We start from the raw sequence: 19,103 nt of genomic DNA, 5'->3' as shown, positions 1-19,103 counted from the left end.
AATCAGAAAAAAAAGCAGTGAACATTAACAAACAGAAACCTCATGTGATCCTGTGAGCATTGGTGTAATGGTAGCATACTCTACACTCTTTGATATACCTTGGAGATTGTCCACATCAGTTTATATAGAGAAATACTTTGTTCTATTTTTGTTGTTATTTCTGAGATATACATTTTAAAGTAATAACTAGAATTATGACTTATAACATTATACCAGAACATAAGATTTTTAGAGATTTCATGTGATGTCTGAAACATTTATATTAACATATTTTCATGCAAATAACCCAAAGAAAGTTTAGTGTTAGTTGGTTTTTTTTGTTTGTTTGTTTTTTTATACTGCAGGTTCTTATTAGTCATCAATCTTATACACATCAGTGTATACATGTCAATCCCAGTCGCCCAATTCAGCACACCACCGTCCCCACCCCACTGCAATTTTCCCCCCTTGGTGTCCATACGTCTGTTCTCCACATCTGTGTCTCAACTTCTGCCCTGTAAACCAGTTCATCTGTACCATTTTTCTAGGTTCCACATACATGTGTTAATATACGATATTTGTTTTTCTCTTTCTGACTTACTTCACTCTGTATGACAGTCTTTAGATTCATCCATGTCTCAACAAATGACTCAATTTCGTTCCTTTTTATGGTTGAGTAATATTCCATCGTATATATGTACCACAACTTCTTTATCCATTTGTCTGTCTGTGAGCATTTAGGTTGCTTCCATGACCTGGCTATTGTAAATAGTGCTGCAGTGAACATTGGGGTGCATGTGTCTTTTTGAATTATGGTTTTCTCTGGGTATATGCCCAGTAGTGGGACTGCTGGATTATATGATAATTCTATTTTTAGTTTTTTAAGGAACCTCCATACTGTTCTCCATAGTAGCTGTATCAATTTACATTCCCACCAAAAGTGAAAGAGGGTTCCCTTTTCTCCACACCCTCTCCAGCATTTGTTGGTTGTAGATTTTCTGATGATGCCCATTCTAACTGGCGATACCTCATTGTAGTTTTGATTTGCATTTCTCTAATAATTAGTGATGTTGAGCAGCTTTTCATGTGCTTCTTGGCCATCTGTATGTCTTCTTTGGAGAAATGTCTATTTAGGTCTTCTGCCCATTTCTGGATTGGCTTGTTTGTTTCTTTAATATTGAGCTTCATAAGCTGTTTATATATTTTGGAGATTAATCCTTTGTCCGTTGATTCGTTTGCAAATATTTTCTCCCATTCTGAGGGTTGTCTTTTCGTCTTGTTTATGGTTTCCTTTGCTGTGCAAAAGCTTTTAAGTTTCATTAGGTCCCATTTGTTTATTTTTGTTTTTATTTCCATTACTCTAGGAGGTGGATCAAAAAAGATCTTGCAGTGGTTTATGTCAAAGAGTGTTCTTCCTATGTTTTCCTCTAAGAGTTTTACAGTGTCTGGTCTTACATTTCAGTCTCAAATCCATTTTGAGTTTATTTTTGTGTATGGTGTTAGGGAGTGTTCTAATTTCATTCTTTTACATGTAGCTGTCCGGTTTTCCCAGCACCACTTATTGAAGAGACTGTCTTTTCTCCATTGTATATCTTTGCCTCCTTTGTCATAGATTAGTTGACCATAGGTGCGTGGGTTTATCTCTGGGCTTTCTATCTTGTTCCATTGATCTATGTTTCTGTTTTTGTGCCAGTACCATATTGTCTTGATTACTGTAGCTTTGTAGTATAGTCTGAAGTCATACTACAAAGCTGGAGTCTGATTCCTCCAGCTCCTTTTATTCCTTCAAGACTGCTTTGGCTATTCGGGGTCTTTTGTGTCTCCATACAAATTTTAAGATGACTTGTTCTAGTTACGTAAAAAATGCCATTGGTAATTTGATAGGGATTGCATTGAATCTGTAGATTGCTTTGGGTAGTATAGTCATTTTCACAATATTGATTCTTCCAATCCAAGAACATGGTATATCTCTCCATCTGTTGGTATCATCTTTAATTTCTTTCAACTTTGTTCTTTTAAATGCATTTATGATAGTAAAACAAAGTCCTTTATTGATGAATATTTAAGTTGATTATGAATCTTTTGCTCTTATCAAAAATAGTAAAATAATTTGTGCCTAGCTCATTTCACATGTATGTAACTCTACCTGTAGGATAAATTCCTAGAAGTGGAATTTCTGAGTTAAAATATTTTTGCATTTTGATACACATTGCCAATTTGCCCTTCATAGAATTTTATTTAATCAGACACTACCATAAGTCATGTAAGATAAAGCCTACCCCCTTACCAACACTGTCATCAAACTTCAAAATGAGGTTAAACATCTTTCCTTTAGAGACATTTGTATTTCTTTTTCTGGGAACTGCCTGTTTATATCTTTCCCTCTTTGTATGTTAAGAAAATTAGCCCTTGCCTAGAGATCAGTTGCAAATACTTGACCCATGTGATTATTTGTCTTTTAACTTTGATTATGGTGATTTTTGCCATGCAGAAAAAAGTTTTAATTTATATAAATTTTATAGCTTCTAGATTTCTTATATGTTTTGAGATGGGGATCAGTTTTATTTTCCCCAGGTGACTACCCATTGACCCAACTCAATTTATTGAATAATCCATGTTTTCCTCCACTGACTTGAGGTGCTACCTTTATCACATATTCAATCCCATATATATTTAGGTTTATTTTTGGAATTTCTATTCTGTTTCATTGAATTATCTGTCAACTCATTTGTCGGTACCATAGTGTTTTATTTATTGCATGTTCATAATGTATTTTAATATGTTAGAGGGCTTATCTCCTTTCATTATCCCTTTCTCAGAAATTTCCTGGTTATTCTTACTTGTTCAGTTCATTTAAAAAAATAAGCCTGTGAGATTGTTAAATTTATAGATTAACTTAAGGAGAATTGACATCTTTATCATGTCGATTCTCCTTACCCCAGTGTATGGTATGTCTTGTTCAAGTATTCTTATGTGTCACTCACAAGTATTTTAAAGTTTTCTTCATGTAGATCTTGCACATTTCTTATATTTATTGCTAGGCGTTTTACCTTCTTTTGGTGGCCATTGTAATTGAGTATATCTTTCAGTAAATCTCACTGGTGGTTGTTTGTATACATAAAAGCTATTTTAATTATGTACCCAGACAATGTATTGAATTCACTTATTCTCTGTATTAGTTTTTCAGTTGATTATCTTGGAGTTTGCAGGTGTTCAATCATGTCTGCAAATATTGCTAATTTTACCTCCTCCTTTCCAATTTTTAAACTGTATTTTCTTTTGTCTGGCTGCATTGCATGCATGTATGTATTAGTTTCTTTGTTTTTCTCTTAAATAATCCATTAACTTCTGCATTTCTTTCCTTCTCTTTTTGTTTGGTTTACTTGTTATTTCTCATACTTTTTCAGTTGGATGTTAATTTTCTTCTGAGCACTGTTTTAGGTTTATTCTGGAGTTCCTGGTGTGTAGAATTTTCACAATAGTGATTTTGTACATACTCTTGAAATTTTGGTTTGGATTTCTTATTTAATCCAAGAATTGTTTGAGATTTTTTGGGAGGTCCTATTATATATTTTTTGTTCATTGCACTTTCATGAGAGTATGTTTTCTACATTAACTTTACTTTTTGAAATTGATTGTTTTCTATATGGGTTAATACATAGTCAAGTTTTGTGAAACTTCACATTAGAGCTTAATATTATCAAAGAAAACTTAGGTATAGTTAATTATTAGTACACTATTTACTTGTACACAAGGGAAACCAGTAATGGATTAATTTCATCTAGCAAAAGCAAAAATGGGAATTTGTGTAGTTTAGGTCTCTGCTGTTAAGGTCTCTGCTGGCTGGGACCTAAATTCTGATTTTAGACACCTTGATGAGTCAAAAAAAAAGCAGTGTCAGTTGTCTAAGCCTCTTTGGAAGACTGAGAGTTTTGCTGTTGGCATAGGTGACAGGCTCTGTCAGTGTCCTTTGTTATCCTATCCGTCTTAGTTATGCCAGGTCTATACCATTTCCCTTCTCAGAATTTCTCAATATATGTCAATTAAGTATACCACAATATGTTAAGATTTTCTATATCTTATTTTTTAAATTACTGACCTCTCATGGACCGAGAGAGATGAATTATAGTTTCCTACTACCTATGTTTTTCTTTTATTTTTCCTTATATCCTTTGTAGATTTTATGTAATATTGTTGCAAGGTTATTTGATCCACAGATATTCATAACTGTTCATTTTTATTGTGAATTGTAACCTTTAGCATTACAGAGTACCCCCCCCCCTTTCCTGGTCTGGTTTAATTTACTCTTACCCTATGATCCAGCAGTTTCACTCCTTGGAGCTGAAAACTTAATTTCCAGCCATATCTATTACTAAGATGTTGCTACTTGTTTGTTTCTAGTATCTCTTTACTCATCCTTCTATCTTCAACCCTTCTGAATCATTTCATTTTTGTTGTAGGTCTTTTATGTAGCACAGATTTGAGTTTTGCTTTGTGATTCAGTCTGAAATTCTTTTTCTCTAAATAGTTGAATTTAGCTCATTTACATTTATTAATTGGATATATATGGTCTTAGTTGTGTCATATTGTTATAGTTTCTGTATTTATACCTTTTAAAGTATTTTACTATATAAACTCCTTGCTTTGTTTTCTGTGTGTAGGTTTCTGTGAGGTTTCTATTTTTGTTCCCATAGTTATTTACGTTTGTAATACCCCGGTTATACAATACCCTCAATGATCTATTTATTTAGCCAGACTTTCAGTATCTGTAATTCTCTTTCCTAAATGATGATAGATTGGTAAGCTAGACTTCATTAAAATTAAAAACTTTTGCTCTGCAAAAGACAGTGTCATGGGATTAAGAAGACAAGCCACAGACTGGGAGAAAATATTTGCAAAATACATCTAATAAAGGACTATTCTCCAAAATATACAACAACCTGATTAAAAAATGGGCTAAAGACCTTAACAGATACTTCACCAAAGAAGAATATACAGATGTCAAATAAGCATATGAAAAGATAGTCCACATCATTTGTCATCAGGCAAATGCAAATTAAAGCCCACCTGTTAGAATGACCAAAATTTGGAACATTGACACCACCAAATGCTGACAAGGTTGTGGAGCAAGAGAGCTCATTCATTGCTGGTGGGAATGCAAAATGCTACAGCCACTTTGGAATACAGTTTGGTAGTTTCTTACAAACTAAACATACTCTTACCCTATGATCCAGCAGTTTCACTCCTTGGAGCTGAAAACTTGTGTCTACAGTAAAACCTGCACATGGATGTTTATAGCAGCTTTATTCATAATTTCTGAAACTTGGAAGCAACCAGGATGTCCTTTGGTAGGTGAGTGGTTAAATAACTTTGATCCACCCAGACAGCGGAATATTATTCAGCACTAAAACGAGCTACCAAGCCATGGGAAGACATGAAGGAAACTTAAATACGTATTACTAAGTGAAAGAAGCCAATCTGAAAAGGCTACATACTGTAATGATCCCAACTATGTGACATTCTGGAAAATGCAAAAGTCCCGAGACAATAAAAAGATCAGTGGTTGCCAGTGGGTAGAGGGTGGGGAATGGCATGAGGAAGAACGAATAGGTGGAGCACAGACTTTTAGTAGTGAAAATACACGATGGATAGATGCCGTTATACATTTATAATTGTATGCCATTGCACCTTTATACATTTATAATGGTGGTAATAGAATGTGCACCAAGAGTGAGCCATAGTGTAGACTATGGACTTTGGGTGATGGTGTCTCAGTGTAGGCTCATCAGCTGTAACAAGTGTCCCACTCTGGTGGGGGATGTTGGTAATGGGGGAGGCTGTGCATGTGTGGGGCAGGGAGAAATCTCTGCATCTTCCTTTCAGTTTTGCTGGGAAGCCAAAACTGCTCTTTAAAAAAAATGTCATAGAAAATTTTAATTTAAAAAAAAGTGGCAGTGGGTTAGGGATGAGAGGCATCTTCATAGGGAGCAGGAGCCTGGTCTGGATGTTTTCAACTGACTGTACTTATTAATTAAAAAAAATTTTTTTTTTAATCTGAGATTTTAAAATGAAAGTTGAGTGATCCCTTAACCAAGATAATTTTAAACTTAGTTCCAGACTATAACCATTCTAATACTTCAAGTGAGCTAGTCATATCAAGCTAAATGTAAGCTGCTTGAGGCTAGAGAGGTGGTAAGTCTATCACTATGTGCTTGAGAAGGCCAGTTATTGATGAATATAAGCTTATCACACGGGGCTCAGAATTACTTCAGTGTACAGCTACCTCCCCTGGTTTGGAATGCTTGTTGCTCTTTTTCTTAAATTCAGCCTTAAAGAACAGTGAGTATTAACTGACTCTCTTGAGGTGTGAGTAAGCGACAGTACACAGAACTAATTAAAAAAATACTTCTGAGGGATATAAATTCCTAACCCGCATGTACAAACCTGTTAAAAAATTTTACTCTTCAAAACAAATTTTATCTGCTAAATTTTCAGTTGAATTAAGTAGCAAATGATGCTTAAATGAACACTATTCCTGTTGACCCTCTCACACCTTTGACACCTTTGACCAGTTTCTGCATCCCTACTTTTGAAATCAGACTGATTCAGATTTTCTGCAGCTTGCATTGTTTCCTAATTTATACGCTGCAATTCTAACATTACTAACAACTGATTTTATGTTCAAATGTCCAAAAAGGCGGTGTCAAATATACTTTTGTTGGCTTTGGTGCTCAGTATGGAATACATAATGAATGGACAAATGTTTCCCACTACTATGGTTATATTCTCCATCTGGATAGCCTTTTCTTAGTAAGTATAATTCCAAGTCTGACTTACGTGATATGGTTTAATGAAGCTGCAGATATCCATATTTATATTTAAAACAAAACACCAAAACCATTTTACCAAAAACTAGTTTTATTTTAAAATTAAGTGCATAGCACTCATCTAATTCCATTGGTGTGGACTTCAGCACCATACTCGCTATTTGCAATTAATGTCATAACAGATACATTTTGGTTTGCAGTCCGTACTTTAGTGTTTATTTAGTGGACTTTGGTAAAGCCCTTTATGCATATCATTAATTTCTTCACAGTACACATTTAATGATGGTCCGGTAATCTCAAAAAACAAAAAAACCTACTTTAAAGACTAATCAATAAATTAAACAAAACAAAACCCACACCACTCCCCCACCCTCACCCCCCGAAGCTAGCAGTTGTGAGTTGTATTTATATTGAAACCTAATGTTTTAAAAATAGTTCTGGTTCTCCAACCACCCCATCCCACCCCACCCTGGGTATGCAGCGACAGGAACCAATTATTTATTTTACTCTACACCGCCCCCCCCCCCAGATTAATCCAGTGTTCTTTAGCTTTTTTAAATATAAACTGGGGAAGTGTTATTATAGGATTTTTAAAAAGGCATATTCTATAACAAGAATGACATTTAAACCAGTCAGTAAAAGCATTTGACAAGACATTAAATTACCATAGGCACCAGTTGTTGTTTCAAGTTGGGATCTCTATCCCAGTATCTTACATTCATAGTATTATTGAGGTAGTTAAAATACTGAAAATTGGTCCAGGTTGCTAGGTTCTGAATGTGAATGATATATTCTCTTTTGAACCCACCTTCCCCCAAATAATTCACGTTCTCTTGAGGTAAGAACTACCAAAATCCAATTAGCAGCCTTCTGTAAAGAGAAAGTGGTGATACTTTCAGAAAACAATTTTCATGCTTGAAAACTGCCATGAGTGAGTGTTCTTACCTGAGTGGTTTTTCATTTTACCTACCAGACTAATAACTCCACATCATGCCCTATGTACTTATGTACTCTAAAAGTTACCTTTCTTTAAAGGAAAGGATATTCTCTAAGAATTCATGCTGACAGGAGCCACCCACCCACATTCATCTACTGGAGCCATCTGGATCGATCCGCTGCTGTGTTGAGTCCCTTCCCTTCCTAACAAAAGCCATTGGCTTGATTACTGAGACTCCTGCTGCATACCCACAACATCTTTATAATAAGTTTGTCTTCAATGCATATTGTGGCAGTTACATACCTGCCATGCAGTTTCCCTTCTATTCAAGTGCTACCTTTAAAAAAACACAAACAAAAAGACACAACTTACTAATTTTTAAATCAGAAAGCTTCCCTCCACCAAATATCTCTTCTCCCACAGTTAAGAGCACAATGTATACAGTTTCAGTTATTACAATGATTTTTTTCTTTTTACTTTTTCAGTTTATTCCCTCCAAACTCTTTACCCCCAAATTGCCCTTGCTGTAATGACTTATTGCTGTTTTCACTCATCACCAGTACAGTGAAATGTCCCAGGGCAGTCCTGGGGCCAATCTAATGAAAGTCACCTTTGCCTGCTTACTCTTGACTAGCTGGATTCAAAGGTTGCTTATAAAACCTGTCTTCCATGTAACAAAGTGCTGCTCTAGCACAACCTGAGAACTACCCTGGCCATGTTCCACTTCAAAATAAACCTATGGGACTTTATTCTAGTACTGACATTTTACAGTTTTGCCTTCCCTTGAAAAAACTTTTTTAGAATAATATCAAATCTGAGTATAAATCATTGATTGCACTGAGAAATGCAAAACTTATATATGCATTATGAATGATAAGAACCACCACTTCATTCATTCTAGGATACAATTATGTTCTCGTTTGAAAACACATTCTAGCAGGAGTATACTAACCTATGTTATTAAGGTAGTTCATACTATAACATTCCCAAAGCATGTTGCATTACAGTTAAGAGTTTCCAAGTAGTTCAAATTCCCTGAGTTAAATGTGTTTAATTCTAAAGATTTGAGGCTGATCTTTAGGGGAAAAAACAACAAAAAATTTATGACCATGATTTTAAGATAAGAGAGCTACTCCACCCTTAATTTTAGTACATAAATCCAGATACCTATACTACCTGTGATAAGGAAGTTATATAGAATATCTAAAAAAAATTTTTTTAACTGCACAGACTGGTATAGCATAGCAATTCATGAGTTTAAACTTAGTCAGAAATTCATTTGTAGATCAAAAATATAACTCAAAACTGCAGAATAAAAAAAAGGACCTCTTCGAAAATTAATACTGTAACTTTCCTTCATAAGAAGACTGTTTGGCAAGTCCACAGATAAACATTAGTTTCTGACATATAAGCCAACATTAGGCCCAGAGGGCACCACAGGTCAAATCACAAAACGGCAAATTGAAGTCTGTCCAAGTTTTCTGTTGTGTTGAATGTTTTTGAAATATTTGGACCATCAGTTGGGGCTTTAAAATTTGTGTCATATAAGGATGTATTTTAACAGCATTTGACATACACACTGTTAAAGTGTTTGCAGTGTTAGCTTAGTCCTCCCAGATATTCATGGTGCATTGGAAGGGATATTCAGTCTTCCTGGTGCTGGTGTCGGAAGAGTTCTGATGCCATTTGGATCCCTTTCCTTTTGAAGAGAAGTTTACACAAAGCTTGCCCCAGAGCTTTGAGTCACAAACAGTCTGGGTTACCAGTCTTACCTTCTCATAAAATCACCTTTCAAAGCATGGAGTAATGCAAGGGTAATGTTCATTTATCTGATAACTCCGGTTATAAGAAACATTCAGACAGGGCTTAACTTCTACTGGTATTGCCAGTGACATCCCAACACCAGTCTGCACGTGCCCAAGGCCCTGAACACTAGTTTGGAAGCCAGCAGGACATGTCGGTAGTGTGTAAGATGAGGTGTGTGTGGTAGATACAATCTGCTGACAGCTCGGTTGTTCCGATACAGGATGGCGATACTGCAGCGAGGTCTGATGCGTCTGATGGAGATACTGAGGCTGCTGAAAGTGAACTGCCCGAGAGGGCTGGGAGGCTGTCTGGAACACACTTAGTTGTGCTGGCTGAGGTCCTGCCTGTCCTCTCTGTTTGTTTGCTTCTTTCACATCATTGTCATGAGCGCTGCAACATGGAGAGAAAGGAAACTGTTAATAATGTTAACTTGAGAAAAATTTGCAGGAAAGCCGTGCACCACCCCCAACTCCTTAACAGCTGACTCCCTGGACTGCCCCACTGCCCAGGTAGCAGTCACTGCAACCATAATTTCAACAACAGAAAGATCTCACTCTTAGCTTTCTAAAAGCTCCTTTCCTTGGTAGAGCCCTTGAGAACTGACTGCTGGTAGCTTTAAGGGCTATTTTCAGCTTGGGAGCTATGGCCACAGTAAGTACTTAAATATGACTGCCACTTTGGTGACATCCTGATGGTCCCACAATTCAAAGATGTGGGAATGAGGCAAGATTTGCCTGGATGATCTCAGAGTTGTGGGCTCACGCAAGAGCACCTCCTTTCCTTATTATGTACCCCGAATCATACTAGCAATGACAGCCTCTACCTGGATAACAGCCAAAAGGAATTCCCCTTCCACCAAGTACTGCTCATACAGGGGCTTGCTCATGGCAGCAGGCAGCTGTCAGAGCCAGTATCCTAAAAGCTCTGGGCCTTTGAGAACTTGTTCCCAGGGCCCCTTATACATGGAGAATGTTAATAAGAAATTACAAACACAAGAACAAAGAGGCTTACATCAATAACCGTTCAATGCACTGAACTAAGAAATCCCAGGAGTAAGCAGTAAGACGATGCAGTCTTGTAGGCCACGTTGGAGAAAGACGAAGTATAATCCTTGAAGAAGCCACACATGCTGCAGCTACTAAAGAAGGTGCATAATTTAGAAAGGCATAATCTGTGGAGACATCAAAAATGAACCTAAGCAACAGAATGCGCAAGTCACAAGCTCACAAGTCACTTACTGGCATCCACAATGACTCACCTTGCAAAGATACTTCCAGGAAGTAATCTGCATACTTGGCCATGTAGAGTTTAGTTTTTTCCAAGCAAATCATTGGCCAGCCGTCATGAAGATCGGTTTCATGCACGGCTTCGGAGAGATAATACTCAATGAAATGGGCAGCTGTTGGAAGGCAGAGGTTCCACTGAAAGGTTTCTAATAATAATAGTTCCATATGTAGCAAATTTTGTTTTGTTAATACTAGATTCATATTAGTCATACAACCCAGGCTGTTGAGCTGCTCCAGCTTAGGCACACTATCTTCTTTTTCTTCAAATTTACCTTATAAGCAAAGGAAAATAAGAGCGAGAGAGAAAATGTTAGGCGAGTGATCAATATAAGTCTAGTCACTTAAATGGGATCTGCTGTCCTAGTGCAAAGATTTAGATCCAAAGACATTTTTTCCCCTACTTTGGGCAGATACAATTGTGCCAGAACTCTGTGGTTCTCATATCTACATGTTTTCTCTCCCAGTGCCTCTGTTCCCCACCCTTCACCCTCCCCTAAAAAAAACCAAAAAAAACCCGGAATGTGTAAACATTTTGATATATGTCCTACTGTGTAATGAAAACAGTCCTATGTGCCAATGAAAAAATAACTCCATCATCTCACCAGCTGAATCTTTTCAGGAACTTTCTTTTGGGGGTCAGGCGGTAGTTGGTAAAAGAAAATTATGTTAGAACAGAAGAAAATTTAAAGAATTTAATGTCATAGTTATCTAAAATCAAAAATAGCTAAGCTTCAAGTGTTTCATCTCAGCATATTTTCAGCATAATCTCAATTCCAGAGAGATACAAATAGATTAGAGGAAAAAAACTGGGTGAATATCTAACATAAGCATTCTCATTATACAAAAAACCCTATTCCTCCTGTTCTAAATTCAAAACAAAAACCTAGCCAAGTCTGTTATTAAGAAAAGGGAGGATATTTTATACCACTTTTATATCCCCTTACTCAAAGCAGAATAGGAGTAAAGATGCTCTGATGGCTGAACGTCATTATTTGAAGGCATTAACTTCTCTTCAGGAAATACTCATCCATATGCACAGCTGAGGAATAAAATGCCCTCTCCAGCCCCTGAATAATTTTTCTATGGATTATGTACCATCTCACACTTTTAATTTCCAAGCAAGCATTTACTCTATATAAATCATTCACTTTAGATGTTTCTAAAAGTTATGGCTGGAGAAAACTCAAGCTATCAAGTACTATTATGATTTTCCAAATGCAGCAACAGAACCAAAAGAGTTATCGTCAAGTCTCTTTGGGTCTTTGTTCCATGATTATCCATAGAAGGGAGATTAAAACTGAAGCTTTCTACCTCCTAGCATTATGTTCTATTTTACATTAAGGTATAAAATAGTCATATTATATTGCAATTATTATAGATTTCTCACAATAGCTTTTGCACTTGTTCATAATTAGTTAGAATATGTTATATATTACTATATAAATTTTTTGTTCTACTATTTTGATAACTATTTAAATATATTTGATTTCTTTAGAAATCTTACAATTTTATCCATTTAAAAACATTTTGGGGGGAAGACCACGAAGACTACCAAACCGGAAGAAACCAAATGAGTTTCCCTGTGAAGTTTCTCTTCCAGAAGGAATGGGTTTACACCACACATTGAAGTTCTGACAACAAATGGTAGTGGCCAGAATCACTCAGCCCAGATGTTCCACGTAATGGAGTCAGTGAGGTCTGTTCAAGTCAGCCTGCCTTAGGAAAAAGCACTGCTAACTACCCTGGTCTTTGCTTAGGGAGGGTGAACGAGAGTAGAAGGTTTTGTCTCCTATGCCAAGAGACTCTAAGCTCATAACTTTAAGAAGAGTCTAGTCCCAAAGAAGTTTAAAATTTCGCTCCCACTCCAGAAATTTTGAACTTTGTTAGATTTAAACTACTCTTAACATCGCTGCAGGTAAGAGATGATCCAAAAAACTTACATAATTCGGACTTTTCAACAATCTAGATAGTCCTTCCCAATTCAAATCACACAAAGATAAATTTCACAAGTTTTGCCAGAGGCATTTATTAGTACAGCTGAAAGCACTAAAGTGGTCTTAATGACAGTCATCCAGCATGATCACTGCATAAATATAGGAGATGAACCCACTGTTCTCAGTATAACCAAATGGAATTCTTCAGAAGGAGAATGACCTAGGAATTTAGTTCAGTTCAGTCCCTCTGGATGAATCATTAAGACTTTCAAAGTACTCTATTTGTGTAGAAGCAGCAATACTGGCAGTATACTTCAAAGGAGTATTGTAAAAAATTAATGAGTTTTTTTATATCATGCTTGACGTTCCTTTGAAGGAATTAATATACCACAATCCACTGTTTAATGCAAGGATCAAGAATGTTTCATATTATCTCCTTGAAACTTTCAACATAGAAAACAGTTGTATATGACCAATTTCACAGCTCAAGAAACCAAGGTAGCAAGGTTGGCCAATTCATTTAAAGTCAATTAAGTTGAGTCAAACCCAAAATGGAAGACTTATTTATGTCTGAATTCCCAAATCTGTGCTTCTAGACCAAAGTACTACACCAGGTTAAATGGGGACAACAACTACCAGAATAGACAAACTTTTATATTATTAAGCATCCATGGGGTTTTTATATTTATAAAGTACTTGGCTATTACAAGCATGAAAGCCTTTGCATCTTGATTTGCAAAGATAAAAAATAACCTGCATGCTGCACAAATAACCATACTTGGGATTTTAATTAATGTTTAAGTTTTTTTGGAACCTTTTCATTATATATAGTAATACACTCAGATACATGGATATTAAAGGATTTCAAAATGTGTGACAGCGTCAATGAGTACCTGCATTCATATCCAGTTTTTATTGCGCTGAACGCTATGTGTGTGACTATTTTAAATCTACTTATCCGTTAATACCACATACAGATCACAAAGATCAGTTTCTTCAATTGAAAGGAAATACCAGAAGCCATGTGATTATATTGATAAAGGCCCCCAAACAGGAAATAAAGGCACAGGAAATTCTCATCTGCTTCCCAGAAAACAAAGAATTAGGGGCCACAGAAACAAAACATCAGGTTGTCTTTATGGGAAATGTTCAGATCAGCCATGGAAACCAGCACATTTTCAAAGCCAGGAGTGAATGGCAGATATGTGGTAGTAGGGCATGGATCAGATGTCACTGTAATCTCTGCCAACCCACATTCTAGTCTTTTATTACTAAGTAGGAAAAAAGTCATCCTTAATATTTACCAAGAACTCTCACAAATGTATAAGACTATCTATCTAATTAAAAAATGGGTTAGGAACCAGAAGGGACAATTCATAGGAAAAAGAAAAAAGGTTCTAATCTCACTAAAAATTGATATATCAACAAAATCATCTGTGAAATACAGTTTTTCACCCATCAAATAGTAAAAAGCTTTGTCAACCCAGTATTGGTGAGCAAGGAGAAACAAGTTCTTGTCACAAATTTTTACTATTAAAAGCCTATAATCTCACTTCGGCTTCATCTTGACTCCAAAATCTTAGTTACACAATACCTTGAGCAAATTATCAAAAGCCTCATGTTTAAGACTGTTTCCATGCTCTCTACAAGTTCAATGCTGATCACAGAAGGCAAGGGAAGCCAGGGTGTACATGTCAAAGAGTTAGAGTTTGAGAATTTCCCAGGATAAATCAGTCTTTTCTGGAATGAGCCAAAACCTTTGGGGCTAGGGAGCCAGTGAAGATTATAGAACACTTATGGAGGAATTAATCATTACAATGCTAACTTTTATGTGTCAATTTCATACATGCTTTTAAACATATTACCCCACTTGATCCTCACAACAACTTGGTAAGGTGTCTATTTTTATTTTATAGAGAAGTAACTTGAGACTCAAGTTCAAGTTGTTGAAATTCATATTGCTGACGAGATTCAAACCTATATCCATATAGATTTCCTATAATCCCCGCTCTAAAACACTACACGCCTCTCCCCAATCTGTAGGCCCTTTCTTCCCACCTCTAATAGTATGTACACCCAGGCAGCAGGATATGCATTAGTACCTGAACTTACAAGCTGTGCTCCATTTTTAGCCAAACTCCCAAAAGCCTTCCGACCTGTTTAATAATTGAAATACAGCTGTCACCCAGTCCTGTCGGCTGTAAGTTGTTTTTCACTTTTACACAAAAGGCTGCCCATCCCAAAGCAGGGAGCAGCTGGGGGAGGGGGACATCCATTCTGTGAGGAGAGAAGCACTATTTGAATAAAGTTTATGATAACTATTTGGAGAGCTGACATCGGAATCCAAATATAAGACGACAGAGTGTAAGAAACACTAGAATGAACTCCACAAATTTAAAACAGACATTAGATACTGAAAACAGGCTACCAGTTTATAAGCATCCTAAGCACTTCTGTCGTAGTGAAGTTAGGCGGGAGGGAGGAGAGGTCGCAGTGGGCTACTAAGGGCCAGTCTCTTTGATTCCTGACCCTAGTGAAGAGCTGATAGCTTGAACTCGTTTGACCAGTGCCTACTTGGGAGGAGCAGAGACCCTGGGGGACACCTATCTCACACTTTCCCACTCTCCAGTGGAAGAGGAACAATGTAAGAGCAATTCTCTCTCAGGGAAAAAGGGGTGGGGTCAGCAGAACAAAGGGAGGAGGTATCTGACTCTTTTAGTAACAGGTGGTAAACAGTTCACATTTGAACCCAGCAAATGCAAATCCTAGTTCCTGGAAAATGAGCCAAAAGAACTACATACTACTACACGGATTAAATCAAATAACCTTCAATAAAATAAATTGATCACGACGTTAAACTAACAGTAATAGATAATTTAAAAACAAGAACAACTGAAAACTCCATTCCAACCAATCTAAGATGGTGCACAAATAAAGTATCCTTTCCCCAAACTGTGGAAATTGCAGAAACCTGACACCAATGCCAAGCACTGCATGGCGGCCAGAGTTGTCATTCAACTAGAGACCTAGGTGAACTTTGGTAGTGACATGTAGTTTATGAATATCTAGTTTATAATCCCCAAGTAACTTAGTAAGTTACTAGTAATTTTAGTCACAAATGTAAGTCAGTCTACGAACTGACTATGCATCACTCATAATTTCACAGTCCATAGGCATAGACCAGGTAGGGCTTGGTAGTGGTAAAAGGACAGTGATAACCATAGCAGGCAATTTTTCATTAATGATCCCAAGTTTTTAAAATAACCTAACTTGCATGTTTGACTTCCAGTGTCTCTCTACTATAAACTGATCCTATAATAAACTAACATTCTCAGGATAACAAGAAGCCATTCCATGTGGATACTCACACATTTGACATGTCAAGTATGGGTTTTTCCAATCCTATGCAAACTATTAAACCACAAAGGGCTTCATAGCTAGTGATGAAACATATACAGAATTGTACACATGATTGCTTATGAGGATGAAACCCTAATTAAAGGTTAAATTAAAGGTTACTTATAAATGTACAAGCATTACCTCTGGCTTTCTGGATGGTGGGGAGAGAGCAGGTGATGTGTCTGGATCTCAGAGGATAATAGATTAAGAGAGAAATATAGATATTCAGGAAATATACTATTCTGGTAAGAATCTGACTTAAGTTACATGGGGACAGGGTTGGAAGGCAAGTCTAGAAAGGTGGCTGGGTCTAGATGAAAGGTTCTAAATGTTACAATAAGGAGTTTCCACCTCAACCCACAGGCAGTGGAACGTCATCAGTGGGCTATGTTTATTTATATTCAGCCTGATCCACAAAGGAGTTGAAATAACTTACAAAAAGACCTGCTCAAGGAGATAAGAGGTTGAGGTCATCAGATGAAAGGAAAAATAAGGGCAGGAAAAGAAAATCTGAGGAGAGATTGGTTTCATAAATGATACCACACAGGCCTGCATTTGGTTTAGGTTTATTTGCAGTCAAAGTGCAAAGGTGTTTTAGAAAGAATTCTGGTGGCAGGGTAGAGGAGGAATGTTCCTTAGACAGCAATCACATTGGATCCTAAACCCTCAAGTGGAGGTTAGAGGTGAAGGCAGTCAGTGTTTCTACATGCTACTTTAAGTGGGACTTAAATTTCTATTGTAATGACATGAATAATATAAAAACTACATAATGGATTCAACTTCAATATCAAATACCATCTTTTCACATTACTAAAAGAAGAAAACTTTCAGTTTCAATGCCTTTACTCACCCTCTTTCTCTCAAGGTACTAACAAACAATGAAATGTGTTACAGGAAGATGTTAAGAGAAAGGCACCAAAAGGCTCATTATCAGATTCTACCTTACAGCTTACTACGTAGTTTTGCCTCCTGCAAAAGCAGATGTTTTCACATTTATAGCAGTTGCACATGAGTCTTCAGTTCGTTAATCCAACTCATTACACACCCAGTAGAAGGTATTCTAACAACGGGAGAGTATGGTACCTTTTAGAGTTTCTCAGCCTAAGCTCCACTGACATTTTGGGCTAGATAACTCTTTGTTGTGCAGGGCTGTCCTGTGAATTGCAGATGTTTACCTTCCGCCCAGGTTGTGACGACAGCCAGAACTGTCTCCACACATTGCCAACTACCCCCCATAAGGCACAACTGCTCTTGGTTGAGAACCACTGCTTTAAGACAGTGGTTCTTAGTTGGAAAAGTACATCAGAATCACCTTTGGAATTTTTAAAAAGTTAAAAAATATCCAGGCCCCATGATGTAGATTCTGAGTCAGTAGATCTGGAATGGCTTAGACATCTGTATCAGAATCTTTAGGATGTAGGACCAGGCACACATGCTTTTAAGACTCCAGAGCCACTTTTTAATATGTCTGGTTAAGAACTGCTATGCCAAAAAGCACTTTCAACATAAACTTTCCGATACTAGTAAACTGGAATGAAAGGAATTTGGTGATATTTCACTGAGTTCTATATAAATTTATTTTATTATAAACAATGGAATTTTCCAGTCATGTATATCAGATTCATACTTACTTGCTAGAAGCAGACAGGAAAGTGCAACTAAATGCAGCTGCTGGATAGAGATGTCATACCGATCCATAAACAGGTCCAGCAAATAGACAGCGAGATGTCGGGCAGAAGGGCAGAGGGTGAAACGATTGCTCACAATGGCAATCAAGTCAGCAAAATACCTTCTAAGACTTAGTTGAGGGGACTGGCCTTTGTAGGAAGGTAACTTCAGCTCCTAAATCAAGAGGAACAACATTTAGTCTCACATAGCATATAGAAGAATTATTCCCACAGTGCAAAGGTGACACTTTTCCCCCAATATATTACTGATACAAGTGCCTAAAACACACTTTTCTTGAGTAAAACACAAAAATGAAAAAGATGAGTGGCAGGATAATGAATGGCATTTAAAATTTAAAACCAAACTTTTCTCCTTATTCTTAACCACATCTGACATAACCAGTTATAGGTGTTTCCTGCATTATGGAATAAATGTATTCTAACAAGATTTTTAATAAGGGAATCCTGTTTTCCCTACCAGGTGTTTTCAGGAAAACAGCATTACCAAAATACCAACCAAACCATACATACACACCCCCTACAAGAAGCTCAAAGCTTTTGGTTAGAAGGTAACAGATATGTTCCTCATATGATGCATACTGTATTATACATGCAGGGATGTGGAAGGTACAGACTAGTATACATCCACTAGTATCTTCTAATCAGGCTTCTCATTTTTTAAAAACTAGAAAATTTCTATACTATTAAAGTATTTCTAGAACACAGAGAAAGATGGAAGGGTTCTAAATTCATTTTATGAGCTCAGCATAATGCCACACTAAACCCAAAAGGTATCACAATGGAAGGAAGTAACATGGATATGACCCTGAAAGCACAGGGAAAAAAAAAAAGACAAATTAGACTTCATCAAATAAAAACTTTTGTGCATCAGAGGACACTATCAACAGAGTGAAAAGGCAACACACAGAATGGGAGAAACTATTTGCAAATCATATATCTGGTAAGGTGTTAATATCCAGATTAAATAAAGGACTCTTTTATATATACAACTCAACAAAAAAAAAAAACAACTCAATTAAAAAATGGGCAAAGGACTTGACTAAACATTTCTCCAAAGAAGACATACATATGGCCAATAAGCACATAAAAAGATGCTCAAAATCACTAATCATTAGGGAAATGCAAATAAAAACCATTATGAGATACCATTTCATACCAATTAGGATTGCTATTGTCAAAAAAACCCAAAAAACAAAATCTAGAAAACAGAAACTAACAAGTGTCAACAAGGATATAGAATAATTGGA

The 19,103-nt window shown here is 36.6% G+C and overlaps 1 protein-coding gene across 1 annotated transcript in view; it reads right to left on the bottom strand.

Moving 5' to 3' along the window:
• Positions 1-6,887: 6,887 nt before the first annotated feature.
• The window catches only part of LOC114908552 (protein CC2D2B-like), a 105,836-nt gene continuing 93,620 nt past the window's right edge, over positions 6,888-19,103 (bottom strand). Inside the window, 4 exon segments of the mRNA XM_029244809.1 lie at positions 6,888-9,939; positions 10,561-10,720; positions 10,808-11,107; positions 17,800-18,010. Coding sequence (XP_029100642.1) covers positions 9,528-9,939; positions 10,561-10,720; positions 10,808-11,107; positions 17,800-18,010 — 1,083 coding nt within the window. The 3' untranslated portion in view covers positions 6,888-9,527.

The sequence above is a fragment of the Monodon monoceros genome, unplaced genomic scaffold (genome assembly GCF_005190385.1).
Source record: "Monodon monoceros isolate NGI ecotype Baffin Bay Population unplaced genomic scaffold, NGI_Narwhal_1 Super_Scaffold_4, whole genome shotgun sequence".
Taxonomy (NCBI): domain Eukaryota; kingdom Metazoa; phylum Chordata; class Mammalia; order Artiodactyla; family Monodontidae; genus Monodon; species Monodon monoceros.
The sequence above is the reverse complement of the archived record's forward strand: the minus strand, read 5'-3'. Positions and strand labels throughout refer to the sequence as shown.